General features: G+C 53.0%; 1 protein-coding gene across 2 annotated transcripts; it reads left to right on the forward strand.

The window, feature by feature from the left end:
- Positions 1 to 738: 738 nt before the first annotated feature.
- On the forward strand, positions 739 to 16654 carry hltf (helicase-like transcription factor). Of its 2 annotated transcripts, none has more exons than XM_007902444.2 (25): positions 739 to 780; positions 3025 to 3259; positions 4361 to 4527; positions 5029 to 5162; positions 5703 to 5791; positions 6022 to 6096; positions 6659 to 6850; positions 8295 to 8405; positions 8654 to 8717; positions 9158 to 9248; positions 9794 to 9873; positions 10145 to 10213; positions 10363 to 10473; positions 10628 to 10713; positions 11242 to 11385; positions 11786 to 11924; positions 12042 to 12177; positions 12363 to 12542; positions 13113 to 13237; positions 13500 to 13675; positions 14647 to 14772; positions 14921 to 15033; positions 15520 to 15700; positions 15875 to 15955; positions 16374 to 16654. In XM_007902444.2, the coding sequence occupies exons 2-25, from the start codon at positions 3029 to 3031 to the stop codon at positions 16518 to 16520; spliced, it is 3048 nt and encodes a 1015-aa protein (XP_007900635.2). In that variant the 5' UTR covers positions 739 to 780; positions 3025 to 3028; the 3' UTR covers positions 16521 to 16654. The 2 variants fall into 2 exon arrangements, with proteins under 2 accessions (XP_007900635.2, XP_007900636.2); XM_007902445.2 differs by having other exon boundaries at positions 13503 to 13675.
- The last annotated feature ends 1604 nt before the right edge of the window (positions 16655 to 18258 follow it).

Genomic DNA, 18258 nt, shown 5'->3' on the forward strand with positions numbered 1-18258 from the left:
CTGTAGGAAATTTGCCTTTATCCAGGACTTGATGTCTGACAGGTCCCTTAAAACCCAAACCCGGACACCCGAGCACAGATGGCATAAGTCTGACCTCACGATTCCCCACCAGTTGTGGCTGGAGCGCCTTCACACACACACACACACACACACACCACTTCTCCCTCTCGCAGGTCAAAACTGCCTTCCACTCCAGAGCCACCGTGGAGGGTCGACGGACAGGCGGATGTTCCAACGGTGGTCGACGGACATCCGTCACCGTTTGAAAACATAAAATGTAAATGACTAAAAAGAGGTTGACCTCCGCATCTCAGTGTTTCGCTGCCTTTGACCACGACCCCCCCCTTCCCCCACCCCCACCACCCCGCGCTCGGCGGGAAGTGTGTTAACCACAACAAGATTCCATTTATAGATGGAAGTGTGTTAAGGGTATGGTTTATGACCGAGCCTCGCCGAGTGGCGCTGGTAACTGGTAAGAAACACCGTGTGCGCAGTGAGCGTAGTGTGTGTGTGTGTTGGGTGTGTGTGTGTGTTGGGCTACTTGTTGGGCTATTGTTGGGCTATTGTGGGGCTGGCTTTGGGCTACAAACAGGTTGTAACTGCCGGCCGCCCGCCTGTAGGGGCCGCTGCAGCTGCGGCTCCGCTCAAAGGCGGAAAGGTTCTGTCTGTACCAGTTTTGAACGCTCGGGGCTGGGCCTGTGCTGGGCCTGGGGTTGGGCCTGTGCTGGGCCTGGGGTTGGGCCTGTGCTGGGGCTGGGGTTGGGCCTGCGGGGGTGTCAGGTAAATCCATCCTCTTAAGTCAAACCTATCGAGCTCGTCGGGGGGGGGGGGGTGGGGGGAGTGGGGTGGGGGGGAAACCTGACTGAATTGATTGTCCGGAGTGGCTCCTTCCTGCCTGAGGGGACCTGCAGTCTCTACACAGTCACTACACTTTACACTCTATCCTCCCCCTCCCCCCGGGTGGGGGTGGGGGCGGGGGAGGTAAGTGGGGTCTCGCTCGGAGCCGAACTGGCCCCAAGGTGACGTGTTTGGCAGTGGAGCGTCAGAATCCAGCGGCGGTCGCCCCTGAGCCACGTTTCGCCCCCAAAATACACAGTCACTCCAGTACGCGATAAGGCGCTGTATCAAACGCAAGGATCGTTGTCGTCATTATTATCATCACCACCACCTTGTCAAGATGTCTCGACGACAACAAAATGACATTTGCGAAGCGCCCTTTCAGGTCGGGAGGAAAGTCCCGAGGCCCTGAACAGTCGGGGGATCGGGACCCGAGCGTGGTGGGGGCCAGGGGCCGGGTGGGGGTGGGGGGGGGGGAGTTGGGGCAGGATTGAGATGAGGGAGGGCAGAGGGGTAGTTGGGCGGCCGAAGGCACGGCCGACAAGTCATGCCTCGAAGGAGGCGAGGGGGGGGAGCAAGGAGACGTGGAGCGGGCTGGGGGCCGCTGAACGGGGGGAGCGGGCAGGTTGAGGTTGGTGGGGGGGGGGGAGAGTTGGGGAGACCAACAAGGAGGGAGTTTCCATAGTCGAGCCGTGCGTGTATGAGGGTTTCAGAGGCCTGAGGGGTGAATCAGTGGCGGAGTCGGGCAATTTTGCGGAGGTGGGGGAAAGGCAGAGCAGGTCATGGCACGGATATAGAGGACAAAGGACAGTTGAGGATTGAACGAGACCTTTATCACATGTGTTTGTCGTTTTACCGACAAATATATGTGATGAAGATCACACTGGCGATAAGGGAGGAGACACACTGGTCTTGTTTACAGGGTGATTTACCAGCTTCTGTAGTTTCACGTAATTAATATGTGTGTAAAAAAAGACCTGCACAGACCCTGACTATCCAGCGCCTTGAGATGTCCTCCCAACGTGAAAGGCGCTATACACATGTAATTTGTTGTTGGTTGTTGTTTGTCTGTACTGTGACACGGTTTGTGAACTTTATACTTTAATCTGTATTTGCATCTCACTCCCACACACTGGAACACTTTGCAATTACCAGCTTCTGTATTTTTTCTTAATGAACCATTCATTCACATAATGAATAGTATGTGTAAAAAAAACTGATTTAATTTGAACTAACCAGTGTGTGGGTGTGAGTTGCAGGAGGTAAAGAGGAGGGTTGCCACCACCAAGACACAAAAAACAGGCTACAGACTGGACGAGCACCTCCTCGTCTTCGCTGAGCCTGTCGTGGCCACACTGGCTCCTGGCACCGCTGCCACTTCTCCTCTCGGCACTTCACTCGATTGAGACTTTTGGTCACAACACATGTAGCTATTCAATGAGCATAGGCGGAGGGTGAAAATATTCTGGTGTGGCGGGGGCTGGGTAAAACTCATAACTCAGGAATACTTTACGCTGTTCAGAATTGGTTACAGCAGTTGTTTTCTCTGCCGATTGCGTCTAACTTTGTATCTATTCAAGATGCACATTAATCCAGCTTGTTGTTGTTGTTGTTGTAATCCGAGCAACCTTTAAAGTTCAGCTTGAAGAGATAGAATGTTAAATGCCAGAACCGAGATTTAAATGAAATTGCGATGGCCATATTAACAGGTCATTTTCTCCAGTTCCAGCCCCGAGCACCTGCTCCCAGCGCGCAAATAAACCTGTGTCTTATCAACCGTATTCAATATACGGGCAAGCTCCAAGGTGTGATAACGTCAGAGCAGCACTGCTACTGAAAATTAGATTGCAACTTCTAATTTACGGTCAAAATATCCAATATATAAACCCACACAGAAGGTGTAAAGCACACTGGTGATGGTTCAGTACTCTGCAGATACAAATTGCTGTATCAGGATGTAGCGTCAGGGCTCCACTATTATGAAGGTATTTATACTTTAGGGGCTCTGTGATCAGGAAAGGAATAAGACAGTTTAGTCTCCACACAAACAACTCGCATACAAATACACAGTCACTCCACTTCACAATACCTCCTGTGAAGGGCTTTGAGACGCCTTCTCGGCGTGAAAGGAACCGTATCAAACATAAGGATTATTATTAACGTGTTCACTTTCTGTCCTCTTTGCAGTCGCATGGCTTTCTGGCAGAATTGGTACAATGCCCAGGGTGGGGCTGGGGCAGCCTCTGCCCACTTTCCTGATGGAAGCTTCCTGTTTGCTCCTGACCAGGAAGAGTCACTGGCCCAGTTCATAGACTCGGCTCTGGCAGATAGCTCCGCTCTGGCAGAGGAAGCTCTGGATTCGGCTGTTTTGCTTGGGAACTTGCGAGGGAATGTGGTCGGATTGAGATACTACACCGGGGTGGTAAGAACTAACTCGTGCTCACTGACTGAAGCTTTGCTGTGTGTACAGATAACATCTCGCACAACTACCCCACACTCAAACTCAGAAGAGGGAGGCAAACACATCGCTTAGATCCCACCACATTGTAGAGCCCGGTATCCACACTGACTGTGACCGGCCAATCATTATTGTCCAGCTGATAGGGTATCAGGTCAGCAACACAATACGATGTACAAACAGAACATGTCTTCGTCGGGTATTATACATGTCAGGACTCTGTGCTCACAGTTTGGGCTGATGCTCTAGTGCAGTGCTGGGGGAGCGCTGAATTCTCAGGTGCCGTCCTTCAGATGAAACATTAAATAGGTCCAGTCTGTCTGTTCAGGCGGACGTTAAAGATTCCATTTGTGGCTGGTCTCAATCAGTGTGGATATTAGGCTCGTCATCCAGTAGAATCTAAGCGATCTGCTCACAACCCCTCTACCCACCATCTTCATTCGGCTGGATGTCCCCTTGCCCTTCTGCTCCATGCTTTCAGCCACTGTGCCCCGAATCTCTGAAATTGTTGTGGTTGTTGTTGTATACGATATACCAGTAGCACCACATGCTGCCAATGTGTGGTGCACAAGGGATGAGACCTGCACCTCTACATCTCTCTCTCTCTCTGTCTGTCTTGCTTTCTCTCTGTCTTTCTTTCCCTCTCGCTCTGTGTATTTGTCTGTCGGTCTCTCTCTTTCTGTCTCTCGCGCTCTCTCTCTCTGTCTCTCTTATAAACTGTGGTGATTAAAGGGAAAGGGAAAGGAGCAGGGATTTAGGATTAGAATCGAGGTTTCAGTTTCACTGGAGAAGTGAAAAGTGGGCACTGGCTGCTGGTGTGGCTCCTGCTGTGCTCTGGTCTCTGGCTCCTGAGGGAGGAGAGGATGGACTGTGATGCTTTTCTCCTCTCCCAGTGCCCTCATCGCGCTCACTGCGGAGGCTGACACGTGCATAGGGACCACTCACACTGTCCCCCGGCAATGAGAGAAATGCCTTCAGCACAAGAAGGGATGACTTGCTGGACAGAACGGGGGTCGTGTGTGCAGTGCTGCTGTCAATACCGTGTGTCCCCTGTGTGTGCTGCAGGTCAGCAAGAATGAGATGGTGGCTCTGCAGCGAGAACCCAGAAACGCACATGACTCCAACGCAATCCGCGTGAACAACATAAACGGGGACCAGGTCGGGCACCTCAGGCGGCAGCTGGCAGCTGCCCTGGCATTCATCCTGGACAACAAGCTGGCGAGGATCGAGGGGTGAGTGTAAGCCTGAGGGTCAGCACTGCGCTTTGATCATTGAACATTGGGTATTGATCGGGGAATACTGCAGCCAGTCTGCACACAGCAATGTACCACAAACAGCCGTGAAGTGAGTGACCAGTTTTTATTTGGGGGGATTGTTGGCCCAGACTATTCGAGCTCCAAGTCCCGACAGGGAGACTTGAAACAACGCACACCCACAACCTTCTGACTCCGAGGTGAGAGCGCAAGCGACTGAGCCGGGGTGGCTCACAGTTAAGACTTGAGCCTTAAGCTCACAGTCTGTGCAGTTTTTTCTCCTTTTCACGATTAACCTCTGAGCCTCCTGGATGGGGGAGGTCCCACTCCTTCTCACCACAGAGTGACTGCCATTGAACATGAGTGTGAGGAGGGTGGGGGGGAACAAGGCTATGTTATACCCTCTGACAAGGTGGTGGTGGAAGGGAGCTGCCCTCGTGTTTCGTGCCGAGCGTGCTGATTCTCTCTGTGTGTCTGCAGCTTGGTTCCTTACAAAGTTAATAACAAGTTCACCATGCCAGTGCAGTTGTCCTTCTGGGCACCCGAGGCTCAGCGAGCGGCAGTGCTAAGCCACCTACAGCAACACGGCCTGAACCTGGCTCCTCCCACACAAGGTGACCACAACGTGACCATAGCATGACATGACGGAACCTCACACAAACACCCACACACTAGATGATTGGGGGCATAAAGCATAAAGCCACGTTAAAGTGCTGGATGTTACAGTTCTATTATTGTCGGGATATTATCCTGTTTGCTTAAATCAGTTGCTCTGTAGCAGATTTACAACATGTAGGTTTCCCCCCCGCCCGCCCCCCCACAGCTTCCCTCCGTCTCTTCGTCCTTCCCGCTTTCCCAGAAAAGACAATGAAATGAATGATCAATTGTATCCGGTCAATTGTCAGCCATTACACTGGAGAGAGAAACTCCTTTCTGTTTTCTAATAGCGCCGCAGGAACTTCTACGTCACCTAAACACATACAGACAGGAATTTGGTTTAACATCGCAACTGAAGGATAGTGCCTCTTGACAATGCAGCGCTCCCCTAGCAAGTGACTGAGTCGGGCTGAGACCTGAATGTCCAGCCTCTTGTCTGGACAGCAGCGAGGGTGTTTACGTCAGTGATCAGCACATTGACCAGGTGTTATGTTTAGATGGTGGAGGTGCAGGAGTGTGGAGAGCACGAGCGGGGCCCAGCTACAGGGCCCCTAGCCACCAGCCTGTACACATGACCGCTGAGCAGGTATTGCCCACTTTTACATCAGAGGGCTGTCGGGTGGTAGGGAGGGTCTGTTGGGCGGTGGGGGGGTGTGGGGGTGTCAGAGGTTAAATCCAACGTGTGATGACTGAAATGAATGCTGCGGGTTTGTCTCCAGCTATAAATGATGAATGTGGTTAGCGTGTGTCTGAGATATTTTAATGTGCACATTCAGCCTGGCCAGGGCCTGACTGACTCCTCCCTCTCATACCCAGCTCAAGAGTGAATTTGACAAGATTTTTGAGGATATAAAGGAAGACAACAAAACTGCAGAGATGGAACCAGCTCCGGTACGTACCTCTCACTGCTTGTCTCTCCTCACTCACACAAAGCCCAGTCCTTGTTGGGCTTCACTGTCTCACTGGCTAGGATCTATGTGTGAGGGGCTGGATTAGCTTTCAAAGCCCTCCATGGCCTTTCTCCTCCCTACCTCTGACCTGCTAACTCCAAACCGACCTGTCTGCTCCCTTCACTCAGCAGCCTCTGGCCTGCTCCACGTCCCCACCCGGCCCGCCCCATCATCGGCGGTTGGGCTTTCAGCCTCTCTGTCCCCACTGTTTGGAACACCATTACACAGTCCCTTTGTCGCGCTCCCTCCCTTGCCTCCTTCAAGGTCTATCTCAAGATCCTCCTCTTCGAATGTGCAGTCAGTCACCCTCCTACCCCTGTCCTCCCTGCTCTCCACCCTCATGATCCAACCCCCAGCTCGGGTCCAAATCCTTGACTATCCAGCACCTTGGGACATTCTCCCGACCTGAAAGGCGTTGCACAAATGTAATTTGTTGTTTGTTGGCATCAGAGTATTGTAGGGACTTTGCTGACTGAGTGCGGTGTCCTGTGTGTTTGCTGCAGGCTGTGCGCACTGCTCTGCTGCCTCACCAGAAGCAGGCTCTGGCCTGGATGGTGACTCGGGAGAACAACTGGGAGCTGCCCCCGTTCTGGGAGCTGCGGGGTGGCCTCTACCACAACCTGCTCACCAACTTCACACAGAGCCAGCGGCCGGACAGCGTTCACGGGGGCATCCTGGCCGATGACATGGGCTTGGTGACTATATGGGGGGCACGGGGGGGGGGGGGGGAGAGTCGAACTTAACGGTCCATCGGCAGATCTGGCTGGACCTTATCAAATCCTACCATTCCGCCCTCGCCTCCGCTAAATCGCTGTTCTACTCCAATCTTAGAGGCCAAGGACAACCCCAGGCTCCACGTCTCCATCACTAACCAGCTCCTCCGCCCACCCTCTCGCGCCCATCCTCACCTCCAGTGCCAACTGTGAGGAGATGCTGGACTTCCTTGAATCCAAAGTTGAGGGGATCCCTCAGCTACCTCTGCCCTTCCGTCTACTACACCCTCCCCATCTCCTCCTTCCACTCCGGCCCTACCCATCGCTCCCTTCACACCTTCGAACCTGGCCTCTCCTCAACCACCTCCACTATAACCTAACTGTCTTCAGTTGGGTCTCCTGATTGGTTCGCGTCAGCACCTCCACACCTCAGGCGCTGACAGCATCACCATCCATGGTTCCACACTCCACCTTGCTAAGTCAGTCCGGAAACTTGGCATCTTGTTTGACCCTCAACTATCCTTTCTACCCCACATCCGTACCATGACCCACTCTGTCTTCCCCCACGTCCTTCACTGTCTCATACTGCAGGCTGCCGAAACCCTCATACATGTTTCATTACATCGAGGCTTGACTATGCAAGCTCCTTGCTTTTCGGCCTCCCCAACTCCTCCCTCCATAGGCTGCAGATCATCCAGAACTCTGCAGCCCGTGTCCTTTCTCCACCCCAGGCTCCGTGACCCTATCACCCCCATCCTCGCCCGACTCCACTGGCTTCCCATCACACGGAGGATACAATTCACAATTCTGGTCCTCACCTTCAAAACCTTCCTACCTCTGTGACCTCCTAACTCCCTACCAAACTGCTCGCTCCCTCTGCTCAGTGGGCTCCAGCCTGCTTCACAACCCCCACCTTGCCCGCCCCATCATCGGCGGGTGGGCTTTCTGCCATTCTGCCCCCATCCTCTGGAACGCCATCCCACAATCCCTCCGTCTTGCCCCCTCCATTGCCTCCTTCAAGACCCATCTCAAGACCCTCCTCTTCGATCATGCTTTAGATCACCCTGCTCTCCCTCTGCCCTCCATCCTCCCCAATCCCGACCCCCAGCTCGCAACCGTAACACTGACTGCCTTCAGACGTCCTCCCGACATGAAAGGCGCTTTAAAAATTTTAATTTTGTTATTGTTGTTGAGGGGAGAGCTTACGGGGAAGAGGTTACGTGGGAGGGGGAACGAGGGAGAGGGTATGAAGGAGGGGGGAGGTTCCGGGGGAGGAGAGACGTTACGTCTCTGGGTGGGGGTGGGTGGGGGTTGCTCGTTTGAATCAGTGCGTTGATGAAGTGCCGTTGGCCTAGGGCCGTTGCCACGGTTTGATGAGCACGGAGAAGGCCATCCAGGATCTTGATTGAAACCTTGTGTATTTCAGGGAAAAACTCTCTCAACCATTGCCTTAATCCTGAGCAACTTCCATGGCGGGCGGCCACTCCCTGTTGAGCGGAGCACAGAGGAGGGGGCGGAGGTTGTTGACAAGGCTCCTGTAAGTCCACCACTGCACACACTGCTTGTTCAGTTGGTTTGGAGGAGCTGCTGCCAATGTTGCCCTCCCTGGTGATGAGTGTGTGTGTTCGGGGCAGAGAGAGGGCACTGTCTCTGTCTGGAGTGCCATACAGCACAGAAACAGACCCACTAACCCGCCAGCATTCATCCCTCCTCCGCCACTCGCTTGTGATTGTAAATAAAGAGATAGTAAAGGGTCTGAATTTAGAATTTTGTGTTTAAATTCAGGAGACATGTAGCGTTGGCGATTGGAACATGAGAGCTGGCGAGGACCTGCCCGCGAGTGCCAGAGGTGATGGAGGTTGTTGTGCTTCTTAATGCTGCTGAGTGACACAATCGTTCTGATTGATCTCATTCTCCATCTTTGTGCTGGTGCCTCTCCTGCTATGTGCCGGTGCCCCCTGTGTGCCGGTGCTTGCTGTGTGCTGATGCCTGCTGTGTGCCGGTGCCCACTGTGTGCTGGTGCCCAGTGTGCCGATGCCCGCTGTATGCTAGTACCCACTGTATGCCGATGCCTGCTGTGCGCCAGTGCCCACTGTGTGCTGGTGCCTGCCGTGTGCTGGTGCCCACTGTCAGCTGGTGCCCGCTATGTGCTGGTGCCCACTCCTTGACTTGCCCGCTGAGTGCTGATTCCTGCTGTGTGACAGTGCCCACTCCCTGACGATCAAAGGGAGAGCAATGGAAGCCTGGGAATGAAGCTGCAGTGTGCTGACTAACGCTGCTCTCTCATAGCCGGTGCTCATCGGGACAAGGATTTGGGGATGACCGTAGCTGGAAGCAGACCTTTGGCAGTGTGTGAAGCTGCCTCGTCCAGTCTGAAAAGGTAACCAGCGACACATTGCTCTCACCTTCGTCTGTACCTGGGCACTGATATCAGCTACCGGCAATTGGCTTTAGTTTGTGAATGTTTAGCCGGTTACGTGTAGATCTCCATCAGGCTGTGGGAGCCTGAGTGGGTGGGAAGGGTGCGTGAGGAGATGGGTGGTTGGGTGAGGGGTGGTTGGGAGGGATGATCATCCTCACGTCTCTGGTGAACACAAGGACTGTATGTAACCTGTCCCCATTCCAGCTTATATCGTGCTCCATGTGGGCTAAAGTCTCGGAGCACTTCCTGAGGCAGAGGGAGGTGAGTGTAAAACCCAGTTAAAGGGGCAGGGTTTAAGGTGTGATTTAAAGAGAGGTAGAGGAGGGGGCAGCGCAGAGCAGAGAGGTGAGGAGTGTAGTAGCTCATTAAGGCCTGTATGATTATATGCTGTGTTTAGCGACGTGTGAATTTTTAAGTGACTTTGGTACTCGCTGGTAATCAATTTATTACAGTAAGTTATCACATGATTAATAAATATAATAACACGTGTTTGTTTGTTTCAGCGTAAAACCTGAGCCAGCTCCGTCTACCCACAGGAGCTGCTCCGCGAGGAGCGAGTGGCAGGTCACTGCAGGCAAGCGAGGCAAGTGTGAGCATAAGTCACAGCCCAGCTACTGATTACAGTGCTAGTCACAAGCTGATTACTGATCACAGTGTTAGTTACAGCCCGTTAGTGACAGTCCATATTTGCTAGTTAATCCTCCTCCCGCTTGCTCCCCACACTATTTAATATTCCTTTTCTTCAACAATCTCATCCCTTTGTTGGACTCTACCTCAGTGTATGACAAGCATTCCCGTGGCTGGCTGGCTCTGTGCTCCCCGTCACTGACTGAAATTTTATATTATTACTTCAGCTCCAGAAGAAATGAAAAGTGGCTGGAATAAGAGGAAGAAAGTGAAATCCACAGGCAGCTCATGCAAAGGTACATCCTGTCCTGGTGGGAACAGGGTGGGTGGGTGGGAGGGAGTGGGAGTGGAGGGGGGTTGGGGGGAAGCAGTTTGGGGGAGGATGGGTGGGTGCAGAATGGTTTGACACTGTTTTCCTACCTCTCTACTGTTTCCTGCATGCCAGGCACAGGAGCGAGCATCACAGCCCTGCCCCCAACCCACCTGGGGGAGGACACAGCGTTTGCCGCTGCGCTTGGGGGGTTCCCGTCCGTCTCCAAGACACAACCCCAAAAAGGTGAGGGGAGAGAACAGGGACACACACTCTATTACACTCTCTCAAATACACAATCTGACGTGCACACTCTCACTCACTCTCGCTCGCATGCACTTTCTCACACACACACACTCGCACAAGGTTTAATAGGCTAACGTGAACCTCTGGTTTGCAGTGAGCGGTGGTGCTCAGGCGCTCCCCGAGCCCCCAGCCAGGCCAACCCTCATCGTGTGCCCGCTCTCCGTGCTCTCTACCTGGATGGTAAGTATTCGCAGCATCAACTCCAGCCCAGTCACACTGTCACTCACACACTGACACTAGCCCAGTCACGCTGTCACTCACACAATGACACCAGCCCAATCACACTCCCCGTCACTCACACACTGACACCAGCCCAGTCACACTCACCGTCACTCACACACTGACACTAGCCCAGAAACACTGTCACACACACACACTGACACTAGCCCAGTCTAATCCCTTATTGCCTGTTAGTTTGGCTGCTGAGGCTGACTCGCTGGCTGCCGGTTGTGCCTGATACAGTGTTGTGGTGAGAGTCTCTGATGATTGCTGTGTTGTGGTGAGAGTCTCTGATGATTGCTGTGTTGGAGTGAAGGTCTCTGATGATTGCTGTGTTGTTGTGAAAGTCTCTGATGATTGCTGTGTTGTAGTGAGGTCTCTGAAGATTGCTGTGTTGTTGTGAAAGTCTGATGATTGCTGTATTGTAGTGGAGGTCTCTGATGATTGCTGTGTTGTGGTGAAAGTCTCTGATGATTGCTATGTTTTCAGGAGCAGTTTGAGCAGCATATGGATCCCGGCGTGCAGCTCCGCAGGTGCCTGTATTACGGCCAAAATCGCCCCCGGGACCCTGATTTCCTGAGCCAGCAGCACGTGGTGCTGACCACCTACACCACGCTGACCACGGAGCACGGGGTGAGCCCGCAGACTCAGCCGTTCATACTCACTGTCGTGTGTAGCACATCACTGCCCACTAATTGCCTACTGCGTTCTCCCACAAAATGCAGTCACTACACTTTATAGTGGGTCTTGTAAGAGACCATATCAAATACAGGGATTGTTGTTAGTCAGTGACTTCACATTCGTCCAAAGGCAGCAACACGGCTCCCATTTCCTCTCTGATGTTCTCTCCTGTCAGTGTGGGAGGGAGCGTGTGATTTGGTTCTCCAGGTGGAGTTGCTGTGATTGCTGTATGTGTGGGAGCCCCACAGTCAGTGCCAAACTTTGCCAACGCCCACACCTTTCATCTGATGGTGGAGTGGGTGGCGGGGGTGGTCTGTCTCCTGGTGTGTGATGTCTGTGCTGTGTGTGACAGGGAGAGGGAGTAAGCCCACTGCAGGCTGTGCTCTGGCTGCGAGTGGTGCTGGACGAGGGACACACAATCCGCAACCCCAACACCCGGCAGACAAGAGCCGCACTTGCTCTGAAAGCCCAGCGGCGCTGGCTCCTTACAGGTACTGTTGTTGCTGCTGTTGTTGATGTTGTTGCTGTTAATCTTGTTGTTGATGTTGTTAATGTTGTTGACGTTAATGTTGTTGTTGTTGTAAAGGTGTGGAATTCTCCTCCCGCAGGAACTCCCATCCAAAATTCCCTGCAGGATCTCTGGTCTCTTGTCTCCTTCCTGAAGCTGAAGCCGTTTACTGAGCGGCAATGGTGGCATCGCACAATCCAACGGCCGGTCTCACTGGGCGACGAACAAGGTCTCCGGTGGGTGTGAGCGGAGTGCGTGGGCCTGAGCCCCACCCCCGACTACCCTAACAAATTACCCCCCATCAAGTTGCCCTGACCACCCTTCCCGCAATCAACCCTCTCCCAACACACACTCCCGCCCCTGTGCCGAGCCCCACCCCCCAGCACTGTCCAGCCCCCCACTCATTGTGTACCTCTTATAGGCGGTTGCAGGGGTTGCTGAGGAACATAACGCTGAGGAGGACCAAGAACAGCCAGGTGAGAGGGCGGCCGGTGGTGACGTTACCTCGTCGCACCCTCTGCCTCCAGCACATCTCCCTGTGTGAGGAGGAGAGGCAGATTTATCAAGCCATCATGGACGAAGGCAGGAGCACCATAAGCAGGTGAGCGAGACTGTCGGGCAGCACTTAACAAGAGCAGGAGGAAGTAATGCTGGAATTCCAACTGGGTATTGAGGAACATGGATTCAGAATTGGCTGGTGACCGGCAAATGAAGTTTAATACAGATGAATGCAAGGTACCACATATAGGAAACACACAGACTCCATGGATGGGATAGAACTTGCCAAGGAGGAAGCTGGGAGAGATCTCAGGGTGTCAGTTGACTCGTCATACACGATGTCAAACAGTGTGAGGCAGCAATAAACAAGGTAAACAGGATGCTCGGCTAATTGCCAAATCAGTTGAGTTTAGATCCTCAAATTTCATACTCAGGCTGTGCAGTGCTCTGGTCAGGCCGCACCTTGAATACTGTAGCCAGTTCTGGTCACTGTGAGATAAGGGGCTATCCAGACTCCAGAGGCAGAGGAGAGCAATGAGAGTGATTCCCCAGTGTTAGAGGAAATGAGCTGTGAGCAATGATTAGATGAGCTCAGGCAGTGAGACCAGCTTCGCTGTGTTGTAGGCGCAGGCGTTTTGCACTAACTTTCAGGCTGTTTTATGCCCATTTCCAGGTACTTGCGTGAAGACTCGATGATGACACACTACGCGCACGTGTTCGCCATCCTGGTCAGGCTGCGACAGCTGTGCTGTCACCCTCACCTCACTGCCAGGACTCCTCCAGCCGGGGCTACCACAGGTCAGTTCATTACTACCTGCCCACTAACTCCTCTCCCGCCCCCCCCACCACTCGCCATTCCCCTCCCTGCATCCCCAACCTTCACTGCCTGCCACCCTTCTGTGCCCCCATCGCTCCCCACCCCACCCTGCCCCCCCATCTCTCCGTGCGCGCCCTCCCTGCCCCCCATCCCGCAACTCCCTGTGTGGCCCAAGCGCAGGCCGGCATGTGAACGCTGCCAGTGTTTTTAGGGTGAAGTGACTGTGGGGATATTTAACGCCAGCAGCTGACGGAACCCCAGAGGAACTGCGGGCGAAGCTGGTGAGGAAGATGAAGATGGTGCTGAGTTGTGGTGTAGACGAGGAGTGTGCCATCTGCCTGGACTCGCTGCGGCTGCCAGTCATCACGCACTGCGCACATGTCTTCTGCCGACTCTGCATCTGTCAGGTTATTCAGCAGGTCAGCACCCCCGGCACACACCACCACAAACCCGTCTCAAATCCCCAGTCTTGTGCAGAAAGTCGTTCATATTTCTGTAACCAACAAGTGGCCCCTTCATCCAACACACATCCCAGTTGCTCGGTATCTGAGACGTTCTTGTACACATACATTCACTTCCGTCCAGCCACTGCTCACTACCCCACTGAAGCTCTCTACACTAATCCCATTCCCTGCTTTCTCCCCACCGCGTCTGTGCTGATGCTCATTCCCCAGCTGGAGTTCTCTACTCTAATCTCATTCCCTGCTCCGTCCCTCTTACTTATGAACACCTTTAGTTGTGCACTAGGATGTACAGTGCTAATTGTTGCTGGTGTTTGAGGCTGGCTGTGGGTTTCCCTCGTGTAACCGCTGGTACTGACACAGAGGCCGGCCAAAGTATGGGTACAGCTGCCTGAGGGTGGAACTGGCTCTGTCCTGGGGGCAGGTGCTCACTTTCCGAGACCCTGAATTTTTACACACCTCCCGTCAGTGACAGATCGGGGGGGGAGAGAGCAGGAGTCAGGTTGAAGATTGTACTGATGTTCCTCTTCCTGTGGAAGTGGAGTCCTGTAGCTCAGTGGTTAGAGCACTCGCTTTGCAAGCGAGAGACCTGAGTTCAATTCCAGGAAGAGGGCGAAACCTTGGGCAAGTTTCCTTACTCCACACAGAGCCTAATAATAATCCCTCCAAAACCAAAAACATTAATAAATTGGTCATTTTCAATCCACGACTGTTTGTGGGACACTGCTGTGCGCAATTGGCTGCTGCGTTCGCCCACAAATATACAGTCAATTCACTTTACAGTGTGTTCTGTGAAGCGCTTTGGGACGTTCTCCCGACGTGAAAAGCGCTATATCAAAGCAAGGATTATTATATTATTATATAAGATGGTGGTTGGGAGCGGTGAGGCTGAGGCTATTGAGGCTCTGGTTTTGTTTTTCTGGCTGTAGACGAACGCCCGGTGCCCCATGTGTAGGGCTGAGGTGCGGGCGGGGCAGCTGGTGGAGTGTTCTCCGGGGGAGACGGACTCAACGCCGGCGGAGAGCACCAGGCCAGCCTGGGTCTCCAGCTCAAAGGTCAGTCACCAGTTGGACGCCCTGTGTGTGTGTTTGGGCGTGCATGTCTGTGCGTGTGTGTGTGATTGTGTGTGTTTGTGTGTGTGTGGGTGATATTGTATGCGTGTGTGTGTATCATAGGTGGACACCCTGTGTGTGTGTATCACAGGTGGACGCCCTGATGCTCTCTCTGATTGAGATTCGGAGACAGGATCCCAACATCAAGAGTTTAGTGGTGTCTCAGTTCACAGCCTTCCTCTCGCTCATCGAGATCCCTCTGCGGTAGGTCTGATCCTCACACCCCTCATGTCGGAAATACTGCCGCAGGGTGGGTCAATGTATACGAGTCAGTGTGGGTGGGGGAATGCTCAGTGTGGGCGGGGGGATGGTCAGTGTGGGTGGGGCTGGGACCAACAATAATAATTTGGTCACTTAATCCAGACACTCTGTATTCTGTGAAACGCTTTGAGACATTTTGAAGACGTGAAAAGCGTTATATCAAATGTAAGGATTATTATTATTATTGTGTGGGTGGAGCCAGGTCAGGATGGGTTGGCGGGGTGTCATTGGGACGGGTCATTGTGAGTGGGGACGGCCAGGGGCTGGGCTTTGGTATTCGCCGGCCAATCTGGCAAAGGCGAAGCTGAGACGCCTGATCCTCCTCATCAAGGGCGGGGCTGACAGGCCGGGGCTGATGGTGACAAGTGTGGGGCTGACGGGGGCGGGTTAATGGTGATGGGCGGGGCTGACAGGGATCCTGTGTTACAGAGCTGAAGGCTTCTCGTTCGTGCGGTTTGACGGCTCCATGTCCCGGAGCAGACGAGCGAAGACTGTGAGCTCCTTCCAGAGCTGCTCCCCGGCCTCCCCAACCATCCTCCTCCTCTCCTTGCGAGCCGGGGGTGAGGGCCTCACCCTGACTGCAGCCTCCCGTGTCTTCCTCATGGATCCCGTGAGTACTAGCTTCCTGCTCTGAGCAGTCTGGGCAGTTCGGAGGGTAGGCTCTGGGTATGTGCGGGGACTCTGGCTCGGCTCTGGGCCGGGCGGATACGTGGGCTCTGGGATGAGTGGGTGGGGTCTGGGTTGGGTGGGCTCTGGGAGGTGCTAATGCCCTGTGTTGTGCCAGGCCTGGAATCCCGCAGCTGAAGATCAGTGTTTCGACAGATGCCATCGACTAGGCCAGACACGAGACGTGATCATCACCAAGGCAAGTGTGGTCAGGAACAGTCCCATACTCACACACCACCATGGCCTGAACTGTGTGTGAGTGACTGTATGTATGTATCTGTATGAGTGTGTTCATGTGCTTGTAAGTATATGAGTGTATATAGGTAGTCAGATACTAAGTTTGCCCACAAAACACACTGCACTGAAGTGGATCCTGTGAAACACCCTGTCGCCCCCTGTTCTATGCAAGCCCATCTGTCCCTGCCCCCACCGGCTCGCACCCACAGCTTGGGTGCACAGCCAGCACTGACCAGCACCTTGGTGAGTCCTAATAGCTCTATACAATTAGTAAGTTTCTCTGGTTATTGCAATGGGAAGAGATCTTATACAGATCTTTTTCCTTCCGTCCCTGTTGGAGCCAGTGCTGAGTAAAAGTTTTGCTTGTGAACGTTTTGCAGTTCATCGTGAAGGACTCAGTGGAGGAGAACATGATTAAGATCCAGCACAGGAAACGGGACCTGGCCATCGGGGCCTTTGCAGCCAAAAGCCACAGTGAGGTGACCAAGGCTCGTGTGGATGAGATCCGAACTCTCATCGACCTGTGACTGACTGCCTTCCCTGCCCATTCAGCTCGCCCCCACCCTACCTCCCAAGTGGGAAGAGTCCCTTTTTATCAGTACTTGGGTTTTCAAACAATTTGTGAACAAAATACTGTATTAAAGTATAATTTCATACAAAATCATCAGTTTCCAGACATCGAACTAGTGTAACGTACACGGTATCCAACCGATCACAGCACTCAATCACTGCCCGCCCCACTCCACAAGGCTCGCAGTATCACACCCAGCCCATGTCCGAGCACACATCTGGAGCTTTTAACCTGTTCCAGTGGTTAATTACGCTGTGTGTAAAGAGACCCTTCTGGTGTCTGTCCTGAAATTGCCCTTTACAGCTCTAAACCCATGTTTTCTCATTCTACAGTAGAATGAGAAGACGTGGGTTTAGACCTGTAAAGGGCAATTTCAGGACAGGACAGTGTACCCCACACTGTACTCACACTGCCTGCCCCCCACCACCACACACACTCTCCTCATCCCTGCAGCGTGCTGTCAAGTCAAGGTGAGGGATAACGGGTGACATTTGTGCTCTATGGCCTGGGTTGTGTCCTGTATAAGAGTGGCATCGAGGGAGGGACAGGAAATGGCATTGGATTAGTAAATGAGGGCATGTCCAGTTATATAACTGTTTGTGTCTGAGGGCAGAGGGCTGCATTATAAACTCCATGGGGAGAGGGGGTTCCAGGGGAGGTGGCTTCTCCCTGAGGGAGTGAGAGTGCAAAGGTCACAATTGGCATTGACCTGGGTTCAGTCATAATCCATGATCTGCAATGAATGTTCGTTCCTCTGATCTCAGCATCATGTGACAGAGAGCGAGAATGTTATTGGCAAAACAGAGAGCCACTTTTCACTGTGATTAAAAATACACCCAGCAGAGCCCGGCACATCATCTGATGAAACATGATCAGGCAGCTCGTGAGCTGACACTGTCCTCCCGTCAGAGGAGCTCGATCCTATCTCACACTGCTTCCCTCACACTAGCTCCTCCAGGCTTTCTGGCTTCTTCCTGACGTCAGTGACTAATGTCAAACATTGACAGATACAGGAAGGCTGCTTTCTAATAGTCAACATGAGCTGCCAATATTTGCACCCCACACCACCCCTTCCCAATGTCTAAACCATTTAATAAGAAACCCCCTCCCACCAAAATAATAATCCTGGTTTGTTATCACGCTGTGCACATTGGGAGGAGGTCTCTTCGTGCTTCACAGGATATCCTGTAAAGTGCAGTGACTGAACTTTGTGATTAATGATCTGTGTACACTGATCGATATTTAACCATCTCTGAATATTTCAGTTTCTCTCCTGGTTAAAGGTTATTTAAGGGTGACTTGCCTCAACGTCTCTGAGTTCGTCATCACTGACAAATTCATCTCTGACCAATTCCTCATCAACCTCTGCTCTCACCATCTTCTCCCCCCTGCCAAACCCTCAGTCGTCCTTGGACACTCTCTCCTCGTCTGACCCTCTCTCCCACTGCCCTTTACTTGCAGTGACCTCAATGCCACTATCAGTACCCGCCTCTTCTCCACCTTCAACATTCGCCCCCACCCTCCGGACTGTCAAACTAGGGAGGCAGCTGCAAAGAGTTAGTGGAGATTTATTGCTGGTGTCCTCGCCTAGGTGCTTCCCCTACGCAGCTGTAGCTAAACAGTATGTGATGGTGCACAATGTTCCCCACTGCTCGTCCAGTCGACAACAGATGCCAACATTAAAAATACTTTGC

The sequence above is a fragment of the Callorhinchus milii genome, unplaced genomic scaffold (genome assembly GCF_018977255.1).
Source record: "Callorhinchus milii isolate IMCB2004 unplaced genomic scaffold, IMCB_Cmil_1.0 Scaffold11, whole genome shotgun sequence".
Classification (NCBI taxonomy): domain Eukaryota; kingdom Metazoa; phylum Chordata; class Chondrichthyes; order Chimaeriformes; family Callorhinchidae; genus Callorhinchus; species Callorhinchus milii.